The 14,486-nt window shown below is 40.3% G+C and overlaps 1 protein-coding gene across 1 annotated transcript in view; it reads right to left on the bottom strand.

Moving 5' to 3' along the window:
* Positions 1 to 10,031: 10,031 nt before the first annotated feature.
* The window catches only part of LOC103259283 (collagen alpha-4(IV) chain), a 141,276-nt gene continuing 136,821 nt past the window's right edge, over positions 10,032 to 14,486 (bottom strand). The window contains exons 47-48 of the mRNA XM_008056966.2: positions 12,242 to 12,528; positions 10,032 to 11,811 (exon numbers count right to left, since the gene is read on the bottom strand). Coding sequence (XP_008055157.2) covers positions 11,548 to 11,811; positions 12,242 to 12,528 — 551 coding nt within the window. The 3' untranslated portion in view covers positions 10,032 to 11,547. The remainder of the gene's footprint in view (positions 11,812 to 12,241; positions 12,529 to 14,486) is intronic.

Here is a 14,486-nt window from a genome sequence, read left to right as displayed (position 1 = left end):
ACACCATTATTGTTTTAGATTGCTCACGTCTGTCTTGGACCATCTAGAGTGTAGATTCACAAGCCACATTGACTTGTTCTGAAACCAGACTTGTTGAATGCAACTCCCAGCTTTCTGGGAGTGGCCCTTCTCCTAGCCTTGTTCTCTCCACAAACAGAAGGTCACTTTCTCAATGAGGGAGTCAGTTTCCACACTTCATTTTCTCACTGCTTACTCAGCAGCGTCTCTGCCTTGTTTTGCTTTTGAAGACTTTGACTTTCACCAGGAGGTTTTATTTCTACCAGTCGGGAAGATAGTCCCTCATTCTGCCCGGGGTGTCTCATGTTTTATTTGGCAGGAGGTGAAGAGCCATCCCTGTGTCCTTCTTGCATGTAGCCATGGTGGCTGTCCAGGAACAGGATGTGGCTACCTTGGCAGCATGTATTATTCTCCCTGGCCCAGGCACCTCAGCTCCTTGGCCCCCTGCATCTTGGTGGTGTTTACAGTATACTTGCTCTGCTCCTGTGTTGCTCTGCCTCTATAGGATGTTTTATTGAGATGCTTAAGAAATACCTAAGGTGGGAAAAATACCCACACATTACATTAGGTATCAGGTGGCACCAGTGACATAGGTTCCCAGCTGCCTGTCCAGTGGCAGTATGTACACCTGGGAGATGGGACTTGTCATTTAACTAATCAGCAAAGTAGCAGCAAATGCCACATACAGACTAGAGTGAAGGCATTCAGTGGGTTGATCACTAGAAATCCTTCTTGCAAAAAGTATTTTTTTCTCATAAAAATGCCTCTTAATTAACCACTGTAATAGCCACTTGTCCAGGCCAAGTGTCCAAAAAACAACCCTGGGCCCTGCAGTGTTAAAATCCAAATTCTCTGTCCGAGTCATTTGAGGTGTTTCCTGGTACTTGTGTTTGCTGAATAAAAGAACAAAGTCAAAACATCACTGATGTTGTATTGTCACAGAGAAACTTATTTTTAAAGAGAGTTAGAAGCAGAAAAGGAATGGATCAAAGACCTAAACATAAAACCTAAACAAAACAAAAAAAAGCAGAAAAGGACTCTCCTTTCTTTATGTAATTACCATTAAATGCAATTTTTTGATTATGTAAGTAATAGTTATGCTTTTTATATGCACAAAACAAAAATCTGAAAGGGGGCATATGTAAATGTTAGCAGAGATTATCTTTGGGGTGGAGTACATGGGATTTTGCTTTCTGCTTTTTTACAGTTTTATATTGTAGTCTTTGAAAAACATGTTTGTGTATGTGTAGTATTTTTGTAATCAGAAAAACTTATTTATATAACTATAAATCAAGAAATATATCATCAGGAAAATAGACTTAAAAATAAGTCCTTTATGTCCATTGTGTGAATTTTCACAATACAAACAGAAATTCAAATAAATGCATACACGATTTTAAAAATCACCTGTATTCCCACCACTTTAGAGGTACTCAGGGTTAACATTCTGGGGGCACTGCCTTCTCTTTTTTTTTGTATACATTTGACAATTTGGAGCATACTGAGTATGCGGTTTTGTACCCAGTTCCTGATCTGAATCTACCTAGGTGAGGCAGAAGCCCTAACACTTACATATAAATGAGCTAAGGCAACCACTGGAGTCCTGGAAGCACTTGACCTCCTGACTGGCACAATGATACCTGAGCTCTTTTGGTTAATTTAAAATTGATGTAAAATCATAGCTTGTTTATAACATAAATTGTACCTGTGAATCTGAAAGTTTTAAACGTGTTTAAATTTAAATGTTCATGCTAAATGTCTTTCCTCTCTCCCAAATTCTATAAATTTGACTCCTATTACCCCAGTTAGAAGTAACTTCTTTCTTACTTACCATCTTTTTATAGCATGTGGCAATTCTGTATAATTTTCATATATTGCCCTTATTATTATTTGTGCACAGCTATACAGCAGTGTGCCTTCTACATGGGAACGTGGATTGTAAATGACTCTAATGAGGCTGTGTCTTACTTATCTTTCCCTTATCACCTCCTTGCACCATCCAAAGGCTCATGGTAGGGGCCATTAAATGTCAGTTTCCCACCAAAGTGTTTTTTCAAATGCATTAAAAGTCCAAGTACTGTATATTAGAAATGCTTTCATTTTTTGTATATTGCTTGAGTCCGTTAGTAGCACCTCCTTGCTCCATTTGGCTTGTCAGATTTGAAGACACCAGGATTAGCTTTTGGGTGGTATAACTACAATATACACATCTTTATTTATGGAGTAGAACACCACTAGACTTTTAGTGATGTGGGAAAGGTCATTTTAGTTATAAATATAAACCAATTATTTGAGCACAACAGTAATGATGCTCTGGAAATTATTATTTTTAGTGAATAGGCTTGCCTATAACAAGTACTTACTGTTTTCAATGCCTGTTTTATTTTTTTTTCTATAATAAGGAATCCCAAAGTTATGCCAACAAACTGGAAATGGGTTGAGAAAGACAAACAAAAGCAAGTGAGCAAGTGTATTAGACTAATTATCTCTAATAGGGAATAAGTACTTATAGCTGATTTTTGAGTTTAGTTTCTTTGTTTAATAGTCATTTCCTGATTGTCTGTTAAGCCCCCAGTTCCCACAGTTTGGTGTGATCTCTTAACTTAAGAGATTCCTTTATTCAGAATCTTTCCCTTGGTTTTGAAAAGGAGGAAGTCATTAAATTTGCTTCCTCTTAATGACTTCAAATGTATCGCCTGGGATTCCAAAATTGTGCACAATTGTTCAAGCCTCCTCCATCCTTTAAATTGCCTGTTGGTGAAGTTCAAACTAAGCAGTAAATAACTAATCTTAGTAGAATTGGAACCAGTCTACATATTTGGCACATGTTCTGCTGCCTGGGAAGTAAGCTAAAGGGATGAGAGAGAGAGCTGTCCCAAGTGTGGTAGGGCAGTGTGAGGGGCGGAGGGGTAGGCAGACCTGGCCTTGTTTCCCTTCTTAGTTTTTCTTGAGAGATTTGGTATTTAGTAAAGAATTGTATTTAATTAGTCACAAAAAAGACTATCATTTATTCCTTTCCCTTCCCATGAATCATTGCTGTCATTTCCTAAGTTTGTTTCTTTTTTTTGCCCATAATATTTCATTTTAGAATCACAGGCGCTCAGCTTAGAAAGACCTAAAAATATCTCAGTTCATTGCTCTGCTCAATACTTAAAATACCTCTTCACTCAATTCTATATAACTCCGCCAGGTTTGTCTTCCAAAATCCACTTTCATGATGCCACTCATCATCTCAAGTACCTTTTATTGTCTGTCTGTTGCAAGAGGATAAAGGTCAAAGTCATTAGCCTCAACAGTGGGGCTCTACCAGCCTTTGGACCTCAGCCCTATTTATCTGTCACAGTCTGCTCACTGGTCTTACTGCCCAGGCTGTGAGTTTACCTGATCCTGTGGCATTTTGTGCCATGCTTTTACATAAACAGCCTTTTCCTCTCTCTCAATCCATCAAGATCAAATCCTTCCTGCCCTGTCCCCTGACAGAAGCTTTTACCAGACCACAAGATCTACCTAGCTTCCACAAGCTGCTTGGAATTGCTGGCTGTCCTGCGATGAGAGATGTCTGTCTTTTGCAAGCTTCATGAGGGCAGTTACCATGACTGTGTTTCTCTGTCTTTCCTCTTCATGCCCTGAGCCGTGCCTTGTCTGGAGTGTCAGAACCAATAATTACTTGTGGTTTGAAACAAAGAGAAGCTCATTTATACTATCACCAGTGGTACACATGTTGTGTTACTTATTGATATTATTACAGGTTTTTTTTCTTTGACGCCCATCAGGGAAAGAATAATTTGAAGGAAAGCATTTGCTGATAAAAGAAGAGACTTTTGAGGCTTTCCCAAGTCTTCATGTGATAAACATGCTTACTGATCAGATGACACCAACCTCATGTGTCAGTCTGAAGACACATCCCACTGCTTCAAATGCTGTGACACAGTATACCAAAACTCAAGATTCCAGTACAACTGAAAAGTATCACCAAGGTGTCCCTGTGACTAGCACCCCGTGACTGGCCACTGTGGTTTTTGTGTGTCTGTGCTAATATTTTTGTTTAGTTTTGTTTTTCCTTCTGTGGTATTTAGGGGCAGGGAAAGAACGATCTTAACATCTTAGCCAGACAGCAGGGATGAGCTGGCAGGTTTGGACATATGACTTATACGTTATCAACAAAAACTGAAACATTGCTGATAGAAACCATTAGATTGGATGGTAATAACTTATTGCTGCTTGGGAAGATGGTAGTGTAATGAAGTCCATAGTATCATGTGTCTTAGAGGCTCTTGGAATCTGGAACACTCACCAGCCAAACTTGAGAAACAATATTTCTGCTCTATGGCCCTCTGGATGCAAACTGTAGGTCCCTTCTCTAAAATATTGAAAAGCCTAGAGGGAAGTGCTAAAACAAAAATCAAACCAATAAAAGCATGTAACTTAATAGTTGTTGTTGTTGTTTTGGTATTTATTTGAGAGTCTTACAAGTTATTATCTCACTTTGACCTTTAAATGCTGTTTCTTTATAAGATCCTCTCCCTCAACAATTTAAATCTATCTTGCATAGCCTTAGTAGCAGTTAATTATTAACACAATTGAACAAGGTCTTCAGAATCTCATTACAGAGTAACACCAAGGCCAGTCTCCCTGCTATTCAGAATGCGCACCCAGGGCCAGCAGCACTTGGGAGCTTGCTACAAATTCATACTCCTGCTCCCCAGATCAAATTATCAGAATTTGCATTTTCACAGGTCCCAAGTGGTTCATAGGCACCAAAGTGCTTCTCAAATTTCAGTGTGCATGAGTGCACCATTGCACCATTGATTTCATGTATTATAAAGTAGACTGAGGCTGGCGTGATAGCTTACAACTATAATCCCAGCACTTTAGGAGGCTGAAGTGAGAGGATTGATTGCTTGAGACCAGGAGTTTGAGACTAGCCTGGGCAACATAGCGAGATCTTATTCTACAAAAGATTTAAAAATTGGCCAGGTGTGGTGGCGTGTGCCTGTAGTCCCAAGTACTTGGGAGGCTGAGGCAGAAGTAATCACCTGAGCCCAGAACATCGAAAATATGGTGAGCCATGATCATGCCACTGCGCTGTAGCCTGGGTGACACAGTGAGACCTCAACTTGGAAGGAGAGGGGAAGGGAGGGAAGGAAAGAAAAGGGACTGCTTGGGGATCAAAATAAAATTATTTATTTATTTATTTTTAAGTTATTTTTAATCTTTTTTTTTTTTTTGAGTCAAGATTTCACTCTGTCACCCAGGCTGGAGCGCAGTGGCATGATCACACCATCATGGCTTATGAAACCCTCCACCTCCTGGGCTCAAGTGATCCTTCCACCTCAGCATCCTGAGTAGCTGGGACTACAGGCACACACCACCATGCCCAGCTAAATTTTTTTTAATTTTTTTGTAGAGACAAAGTTTTGCTATTTTGCTCAGGCTGGTCTCAAATTCCTGGGTTCAAGTAATCCACCCACCTCAGCCTCCCAAAGTGCTGGGATTATAGCCAGGAGCCACCATGCCTAAACCCCAAATAACTTTTTACTTCTCATTTTACTATGTTTCCTACCTTTTCTAAACAAATAGATAAAAATGATTACTGGTTAGGAATTTTATCTTTAGCTGATAAAATCATAAACACTACGTTTATAATCACTGAGGATATAAGCTACCCTAAGAAATCATTTATTACGGGAGATGCCTTGTTGATGATTGGGAGAATAAAAATGGCTAAGTTGGCTGGTGCTGCAATAAACTGAAACTCCAGAACCTTCTTTTCCCAGCTCAGAGCAGTTCCTCTGAATAGCTGACCTCAGACATCAAGGGGCTTCAGAGGCCTGGCTTTTTTCAGTTGACCCTGAGTATAAGTCTTTTGGAGTCTCCCAAAACAGTTCTGAACTCATGAGTTCTTACTGTCTCCAGACTGAGCTGAACAAGCTGCCTTAGAAACCAGGGCATTGGGCTTTGCAGTGATAGTAGCAATTCAGAGTACCAGAGTGACATCTTTGTGGCATCCTCTATTTTCTAACCAATGCAGAAATGGGGAAGGCCCCTGGGAGGTGTTGGTTAATGGAGAAGAGCATTGTCTTTAGCAACAGGCAGACCAGGCTTCAAGTTCTGCTGGGTATTGACTATATGACCTTGCCCAAGTTCCTTATTCCCTCTAAAGTGGTTTCCTCATCTGTAATATAATAGAGTTGTAGGGTTGAAAGAAAGCACGTATATCAGGGTCAGTACAGTTCTTGTCATATAGTAGGTGCTCAAGGAACATTAAATATCCTAATTTCTCTGTCCAGTGAGAGGCTGGACCAAATTCCATTTGAAGTTCCTTCCTACTTAAAAAGAGTAAGTTCATGAAGTCATGATTGAATATCTGCATTCCGCCTATCCCTTTATTTGGCAATAAGAGAAATTTAATCAGTGCCTAACCCTTGACTTCAAGTTACTATAGTTGTAAGTAATGATATCCTTGGTTCTGTATCTCTTTGTAGTTGACTTTTGAACCTTAAATCCTTCAAACAACCCCATGGAGCAGGTAGTTCTCTTAATTAATGAGACTGCTGAGGCCCAAAGAGATCTGAGCTCCATACCGCCTGTCCACTACCCAGGCAGCTCACCTGGGTTTGATGCAGACCTTCTAGCCCCGAGGCCTGCTTTCATTTGTCTTCTGCGCCCATCATTGTACATAGAACAGTGCTTCCCAAGGACTCAGAATCCCATCCTTTCCAGTATGCATGCCTCCTTCCTGCAGTTCACACTTCCACCATGTAGCATCTCAAGGGAAGGCCAAATTATGAGGTAGGTTTTAAAAAAGTAAACCCACTTTGGCTTGAAAGAAAATAAATACACCAGGTAACACACAGTTGTTTTTGGAAGTCATCACAGAATTTTATATATAATGAGCCATATTATAAATCATAATACAACAAAGATTTAAGTGTCAGTGGCAGGCCAGGCATCTTGCAAAAGTTACATGTTGAAAGTCCTTAACTTTACAACCATAGGTTAGAGAAAGGGAAGCAATTTATTGAACACACTTCACATTTTTTCCCATGAATCATTAAATATTTAAGCACCATAAAATTCAAGCATTTCACATGGATGTGGCAGCCAGCCTTGGTGTTTTAAAATGCATTATACAGAGTTTCTAGCAGATAATAACAGTGACAATTGCAGAGTACTGATTTTTAATGTCAATTGTTTGTTCCCTGCAGAAACTACTGATAATGTCCCTGTAGGAAACTGTGATATTTTTTGTGGTATAGTAACTTTGAGAATTGAAATAAAACAGCATGTCCAAAGATATTAAGAATTGGCCACATATAAATAATTCTAATCAGTAATTAATATACCTTGTAAGAACCATAATATAATTCTGTGTTTAAAAAACCCAAGAAATATTTTTCATGTTAAATAGTTTATTTTAAATAGAAGATGTGACCATAATAAATGTGTGATGACTGTTATGTGCTAGACAGATAATCTAAGTTAATTTTCAACGCAAGAGATGTTCTGTCCCAACTTATCAATGAGGAAAATGAAACCCAGTGAGCTGGCAGAACTCACCCAGGGTAACATAGCTGGAAAATGATAGAGCTGGATTCAAACCTGGTTTAAACCAGTGCTCAAGTTTTCATCTTTCCATTATTCTTACAGCCATGCCAAGTAAAATTAGCAATTATCAGATTATTCCAGTGTGCTGATAGAAACACAAATCTAATATAATTTCCTGGAACACATAGACTGTTTTGTTTTATTACAATCTCCATGAGGCTCAAAATGAAATCTTTGACAAAACCCAATTATAATGCACCATTCCATTGACTGTTTTACTAAGCACCAATAACATGTATACAAACTTTATAGAGGTGATTTTGTTTTAGGAAGCTCTTAAATTATGAGGAAATACAGATGATAGCACGAATTAAGTCATGTCACATTTCACTGAAGGGTCTTCCCAGTCATATCTCTCAAATCATCATTTCTAAAGTTTCAGTTTGTAGAAAAGCAAGAATCTATTATTTTGAGGGGGAGGGAGTGATAAACCAATTGAAAGCTTATCGGTAGGCTTTCTGGCAATAATTGTAGTAGGAAATTGTGGGTGTGCAGATATGTTGAACATTCAAATATTTTGAAATAAAAAAGGTTTATAACTTGTTACCCTATCATTGATTAAGACCTTATATGTAGAGCTGAGCACCTAATGTCTGATGATGCTTACGGAATTGTCATTGAGAAAAAGAATTAGGTGTCAGTAATGTGCTTTAAGCATACAAAAACAAGTGACGCTGGTCCCTGCCCTCAAGGAGCTTGCGTACTGGCAATGGAATGAAGGAAGTGCGTGAAGACATTATAGCAATGGGGAACACAGAGGATGAGGACAGCTTCTGTCAAGAGGCTTAACTATGCCAAGAGCAGCAGAAGGGAGTCTGAGTCTCCCTGGAGGAGCCCCCACCCTCCTGGCCCACTAACTTAGTCTTTAAAGATTGGTAGGTCCTTCCAGGTAAACTGAATCTCAGTGAGATATCACAGGTAGAAAGAAGCAAAGTCACAGAGGTACTAGGAGTGTTTGCGGAACTGCATACAGTTCATCGTGGCCCAAAGTATTCCTAGAGATTGGCCTCAGACAGTTCCCACTGGACCTTTCACCCAGGGGACGTCTTTTGGACTTCATAGGCAATGGAGTCATTGAAGAATTTTAATCCAAAGGATAACAAAATCAAGCTTTGATGGATCTTAGATGATGATTGGGATTTGAAACTAGAGGCACCAGTTGGGAGATGCCTCTAGTATCTCAGCAGAAGTATAGGTGGAAGACAAAGGCTGTGTTAGGTGCACAAGGCTAGAGAGGAAGTAGCAATCCACCAGAAGTGGTGACTCAAGTTTCCGTCTGGGGAGTGTGAGAGCAGAAGGGGAGGGCCACTTGCAGCATGGAGGCCTGCCTGGATGATGGGCTCCACTCACAGAGAGGAAGAGCCCAGAAGCAAACATCCCAGTCCTCCAGCAGGGGCTGCAGAGCAATTCCCTTGAGGGCAATCAGGGCACGTGCCACTCAATGATAGGGATGGCAGGGTCCTTGGGAAGAAAGATTTGGTAAGGTTCATCACCAGTAACGGCTTAGGAAAACAACTTCAAAGCTTTGTTCATGGCCTTCATAGAGAAAGGCACATTGATATATAACCAGGTGAAGAAAATAATGGCTTAAGATAACATGGTCTTCTATTCCAGTGAGTTATTTTTCCTATTGTTTTCCCCTTTTGACTATTTAAAATACTTTTTTCAAAATTAGAGGGCAGCATTTTTGCTGCATTTGTATCTTGTGATACGAGCACTTTGAACAGTCTGATACTCACTATCCCAGATTCACTCTGAGTAAATTGTCTACTTAATTTAGCCTGTGTGGGTTTTCTTTTTTTCTTATTTATAAAACATATTAAGGTAACATTCTAATGCCAAAGTTAAAGTGTTTAAAATAATTTAGTAAGCAAGATATGTTTCTGGTGTTCCATTTTTCACCCTATCTCTTCTCAGAACATGCTCTCAGATTGTTTGTGAGGAAGAAGATGAACTTTTAGGAAGCTTGACATTTGGTAATAAGATGAAGCTTTTTGGAAGCTAATAGATTAGCTTTTTCAACCCTGATTACAAGTAGGGTTGAAGTCGGCTTCAATTTCAGGTGCTCAAAAATATTTAATATGCCATAACCTGGCTTAAAAAATATCAAATGGGTCCACTGAACTAGGAAATATTTGCTACATCAAGAAGATATTTCATCTTAAATGTACATTATTCTTTTTACCAGAAAATACTCTTAAAATAAATTGCCATCCCGGGAGCAGCCCATAGCAAAACTTATTTGAAACGTGTTCCGCCTATAAGAGCTCATTACTAATCAAAGTTTGGCAGGAAAATGTTTCTTATAAACAAAATTTTAATTGAGTTTTTCTTCTCAATTATTTTTAAGTGCATGGAAACTAGGCACTAAAATGAGTGCCATTCTCATGAGAAGTGTGTTTATTTTTCTCTAAAAAAAATTTTTTTAAATGAGGAAGGTAAGTTTCCTAAAAATCTTTTCCAACAAATCTTTAGAATTAGAGCACTGAATTTCTAGCAAAATAGAAAAAGGATCTTTTGCTCTTCAGAAAACATGCTCATTATAAATTGACATACCTTCTAAACTCTTATAGAAAATACTAATGCCAAATGTCAAACTGCTGCCTTGGTATAATACTGATATGAAATATAAGTATGTCTTTAAAATTAGAAAAATCAGATGCTCCTGTAAAAACCAACCACAGGAGCATAAAATTCAGATTGCCAACTGTCTTTGTTTCATTTAAAGATAGCAAGCACCATGTCCTCCTGGTGGGTTAACCCTGACTTAAACGAATCTTCTTACCTAAGTTTAATTAAGTCGGCCCTCAATTTCCTCCCAAGTGCATAATGATAGCTCTGTCACTTCCTTGTGTGAACTGCCATTATGTGTGTGGAGGAAAAGTGTCCATTGTGAGATGCAAGAAGCTCTGCGGGCTCTCCTAGGGAGGGGAGTGAGCTGCTTTGTGTGAACTGTGTGCCGCCTGAGTAAGCCCCATGTAGTGTCAGTCCCATTAGCACACAAGCAAGCACCGAGGACATGCTGGACCCCGACTGGGGAAAAGCAGTCTGTCTGGAAGTTCCCTGCAATGGGGAGTCAATTTTTGTGAATCACTACCTTAATATTCATTAATAGCTTTTAGGCTCTTAATCCCTTATTGAATATACTTTTTTCCATAATTGCTACTTTTCAAAAGGGTTGCCAAAGTAGGCATTTCTATTCTCTGAAAAATGCAGAAGAGAACATAATGTTTTATATTCATCTAGTGATGTGTTTATGCTAATGTCTCATCTTTGGAATATGGCAACTGTGGGCCTTCCTGGCATAATGATTCATTCTGCTTTGAAACGAACTGTTAACTCTGGCAGTGTGGGGTTTGTTTTTTTTTTTTTTTCTTTTTATAAAATCTCTTTGGGTCATGGTTTTACAATTATTTAAAGTGCACGGAAAAATAGACTACAGAGGAAATCATTTTGAAATGTTGACAATATCTACCTTCTAGTTTCATTTGTTGGCCTAGTTATTTTCTCCTGTAAAATCCATCCAGAAGCCCACTGTATCAGAGAGTAATTGACTTCAGTTGTTTGAGGTGCTATTGACCAAGGAATGAAATTTTCAGTAATGTAATTTGTAATCTGAACTTTATCACCTACTTGCTTTCCTATGAATTAGTATATTTTTAAATAAAGCCAACTCTTCCATCATCCTCAATAAAATACGAGTATCTGAATTTCATCTAGATTGGTAGGTTCAAACAAATGCATATGCATAGTGTTTGCTTAATCTGTAAGGAACAGAGGACTGTGGGATATCTGCGATGAAACTGTAGGAACAGTGAGAACGAGTCCGAAATGAGCACCATGATATCTCTTAGCACAGCTTAGGAAGTCTTAGCCCCCTCGGAAGTTTCCCTTGGCCATGTGTTGGTGAATTTCACATTACTAGCTATATTTTACACAGACCTGGCACCTGCTGATTTTCTGGCGCTGGGCCTGGCTCTCTTTTAATGTGTCTGGCGATGGGGCAGAAGAAAACTGCAAGTCTGGTTTCACTGTTGTTAGCCAGAAGCTATACTCATTTGCAAAAAAGTGGCAGGTTCCCTGCCGGCCTTGGCATTCAAGGAATGGTGCTGCTCTGAAATCTTCCAGGCAGCTGCCAGGTGACATGAGGGCCTGCCCTCCTCCTTGGTCCCCAGCTCCTGTGTGCTACCCAGACAACAAGAGAGAATTAGGGCTCAGATACCCACAGGTAACCCCAGACCCAATCGGGGACATGCTCAGGTTTGGACCTGATTTTAACATTTTTTTCTTAAATTATTCCACAAAAAAGAAAATACAATCTACTGAAAAGGAGAAGTAGTAAGCATGCTGGATGTATACACCAAACGAAGCTAATGTCACCAATGGTTGAAGCCAAATTTATCTTCTAACTTCTACCAAAGTGATTTTTAAAAATTAATTGAAGAAAATGCCCCTGCATCTCAAGAGACTAATGGTTAGTGACAGCCTGTGTGACTTTATGTCCTACAGTTTTCTGCAGTGTGCAAAATTACTGTCCAATCCAGACAGAAAGGGCAAGAGAATATGTTAGGTAGGAAATGACCGGTATGCCAGGGTTCCAGGGCAGGAGACTCACCATCAGAAACGAGTACCCGATCCACAGACTCCTCCAGGTTGGCGGGCATGGCGGGATGGACTGGTCCTGGCTATGCACTGCCACTGCCTGGGCTGGGGCCTCGCAAACAGCACAGCGGCTGACATATGGGCGGATGGCCTCTTCCGAGAGTGGCCGCATGGGGAGGGGTGCAGCACTGGCCAACCAGTAGGACCTGTCGTTTCTCTGAGCATAGTGGCACACCTGGTGGATGTTGCAGTAGGCAAAGGGCAGTGTGCTAAACACAGGAAGGCAAGACCCTGCCAGACCTGGGGAGAAAGAGAGACAACTGGTGTCTGAGCAGCCTGTGCAGTGTGCCTAGTGACCCCCCCGACCTGGCCTTCGCAGACATGTTCAGCATCTGGAGGCCCTTGCCAAAACCTACTTCTGTGGTGGTAAAGTCGTTTCTGCCACCTCTTTGGTCCTGCAGGCCAGCCCTCATCTACTCATCCACTCATCGCTCGCTCATGAGCCAAGCGATGGGCTGGGTGCTGGAGGTGAGCACTGAACATCTTTGTGTGTTCAGGAAGCTCTTGGCCTAGTGGGAGATGGACAAGTAGACAATGAAAACAGCACCACAAGCTCTATGGAAAAGAAGTGTGGGTACCAGGACCTCAGGGAAGGTATAACTAGAATAAGCAATTTTAAGTTAGGACTTAAAATAGGAAAAGGATTTAGCCAGGTTTGAAGATGTTGTTGGTAACTATTCAAAGGAGAAAACAGAACAGCAAGGGACCAAGGTAAGGGAGCGTGGAGCTCAAAGAGAAGATGCATTCAGTGGGGGACCTAGAAGGGAGGGCGTCTGCTGTGTGTCTGTTTGTTTCAGGGGTGTCCAGAGATAATTCAGACAAGAGGCTTTGTCGATCTTGTTAAGGAATCTGGATTTTCTCCCAAGAGTTCTGCAGAGTTCTGGGACGTACACTTCGCCTAGGCCAAGGCGGGAGAACCAAGACTATCAGTGCAGAGACCAGGCGGGAAAGAGACTGATGGCAGAAGGGGGAGGAGGAGAGAAGGAAACAGATTCAAGATATTGAACACTACTTCTTCCTTCTCCTGAGCTCAAAGAAGCTACCCCTGTAACGGGAAAGGTCATGACTGAACCCAAGGGAGAAATGCAGATAGCAGGTGAGTAGCTGCCACTCCAAGGCCTACATGCTTTGACCACTCTTTTTTTTTTTTCTTTTTCTCCAATGTTTTTATTTTTTGAAGATTTGAGGGTTCATTTTCTCATGAAGGAAGAAAAAGAGTAATTGCATAATGCAATATCATACAGAAAAATCAAGAGATGTTTTCTAAGGCAATTCATGTTAAAAGTCTACTAAGAAATTCTGGGAAAAAAATAGAAATAAAAATAGAAATAAAAAATAAAACTCATGTCAATATTAATCCAAACCCAAACTCCTAATGCCCTAAATAGAACATAGCTTTCCTCTTGTTTTGTTTTCAAATTTCCCAGCTAGGGAGAATTTAATATGCCACTAAAAAAGTGAAGAAAGGCCAGGCGCAGTGGCTCAGCCTGTAATTCCAGCACTTTGGGAGGCCTAGGTGAGAGGATTGCCTGGGTCCGAGGGTTCGAGACCAGCCTGGGTAACTTGGTAAGACCTCATCTTTACAGTAAAGCTTTCACTACTCTTAACTAATAGCTGGGTCATGGCCCAGTGAGAGCAGTGACAAGATTCACCTCATCGTCAGTTGCCCCTGCTGGCATATCCCTCCTGTACCCACCACCCTACCACCACTGTCTCAGAAAGACAATGATTGTCAGTGCCCGGGTACTTAATCCCTTGACTTAAAAACAGTCCCTATAGCTTACAAATCTACTACTAAAAACTGACAAGAGGCACCAAGGAATGACCCTCAAAGTTCTGTAATTTAAAAATAGATGGAAGTAGAGTGAGGAGTTGATGCTGGCATGTGTCATGACATACGACCATTAGGGTGCTGTTACATACCTTTTTACTTATAAATGCAGGAACTGCCTGTATCCTGAGTAGATAATTTACATTTTGAAGTAAAAACTGTATTTGATAACAGTTACATTTAGCTTGCTGAGAATCATTTTTTAAAAACTAATAGTATGTAGCCAGCTAGTAGTATCTATAGCTAGAATGAGCTTCCTTGGCACCATGTCATAGGATAGGTTTAATAGAATTAGTTAAAAATTAAGATGATAGCCGGGCTCGGTGGCTCAGCCTGTAATCCCATGCCTTTGGGAGGCTGAGGTGAG

The sequence above is a fragment of the Carlito syrichta genome, unplaced genomic scaffold, assembly GCF_000164805.1.
Source record: "Carlito syrichta isolate Samal-C Ts95f unplaced genomic scaffold, Tarsius_syrichta-2.0.1 Scaffold302584, whole genome shotgun sequence".
NCBI lineage: Eukaryota > Metazoa > Chordata > Mammalia > Primates > Tarsiidae > Carlito > Carlito syrichta.
Note: the sequence above shows the minus strand (reverse complement) of the source record. Positions and strands in the feature narration are given on the sequence as shown.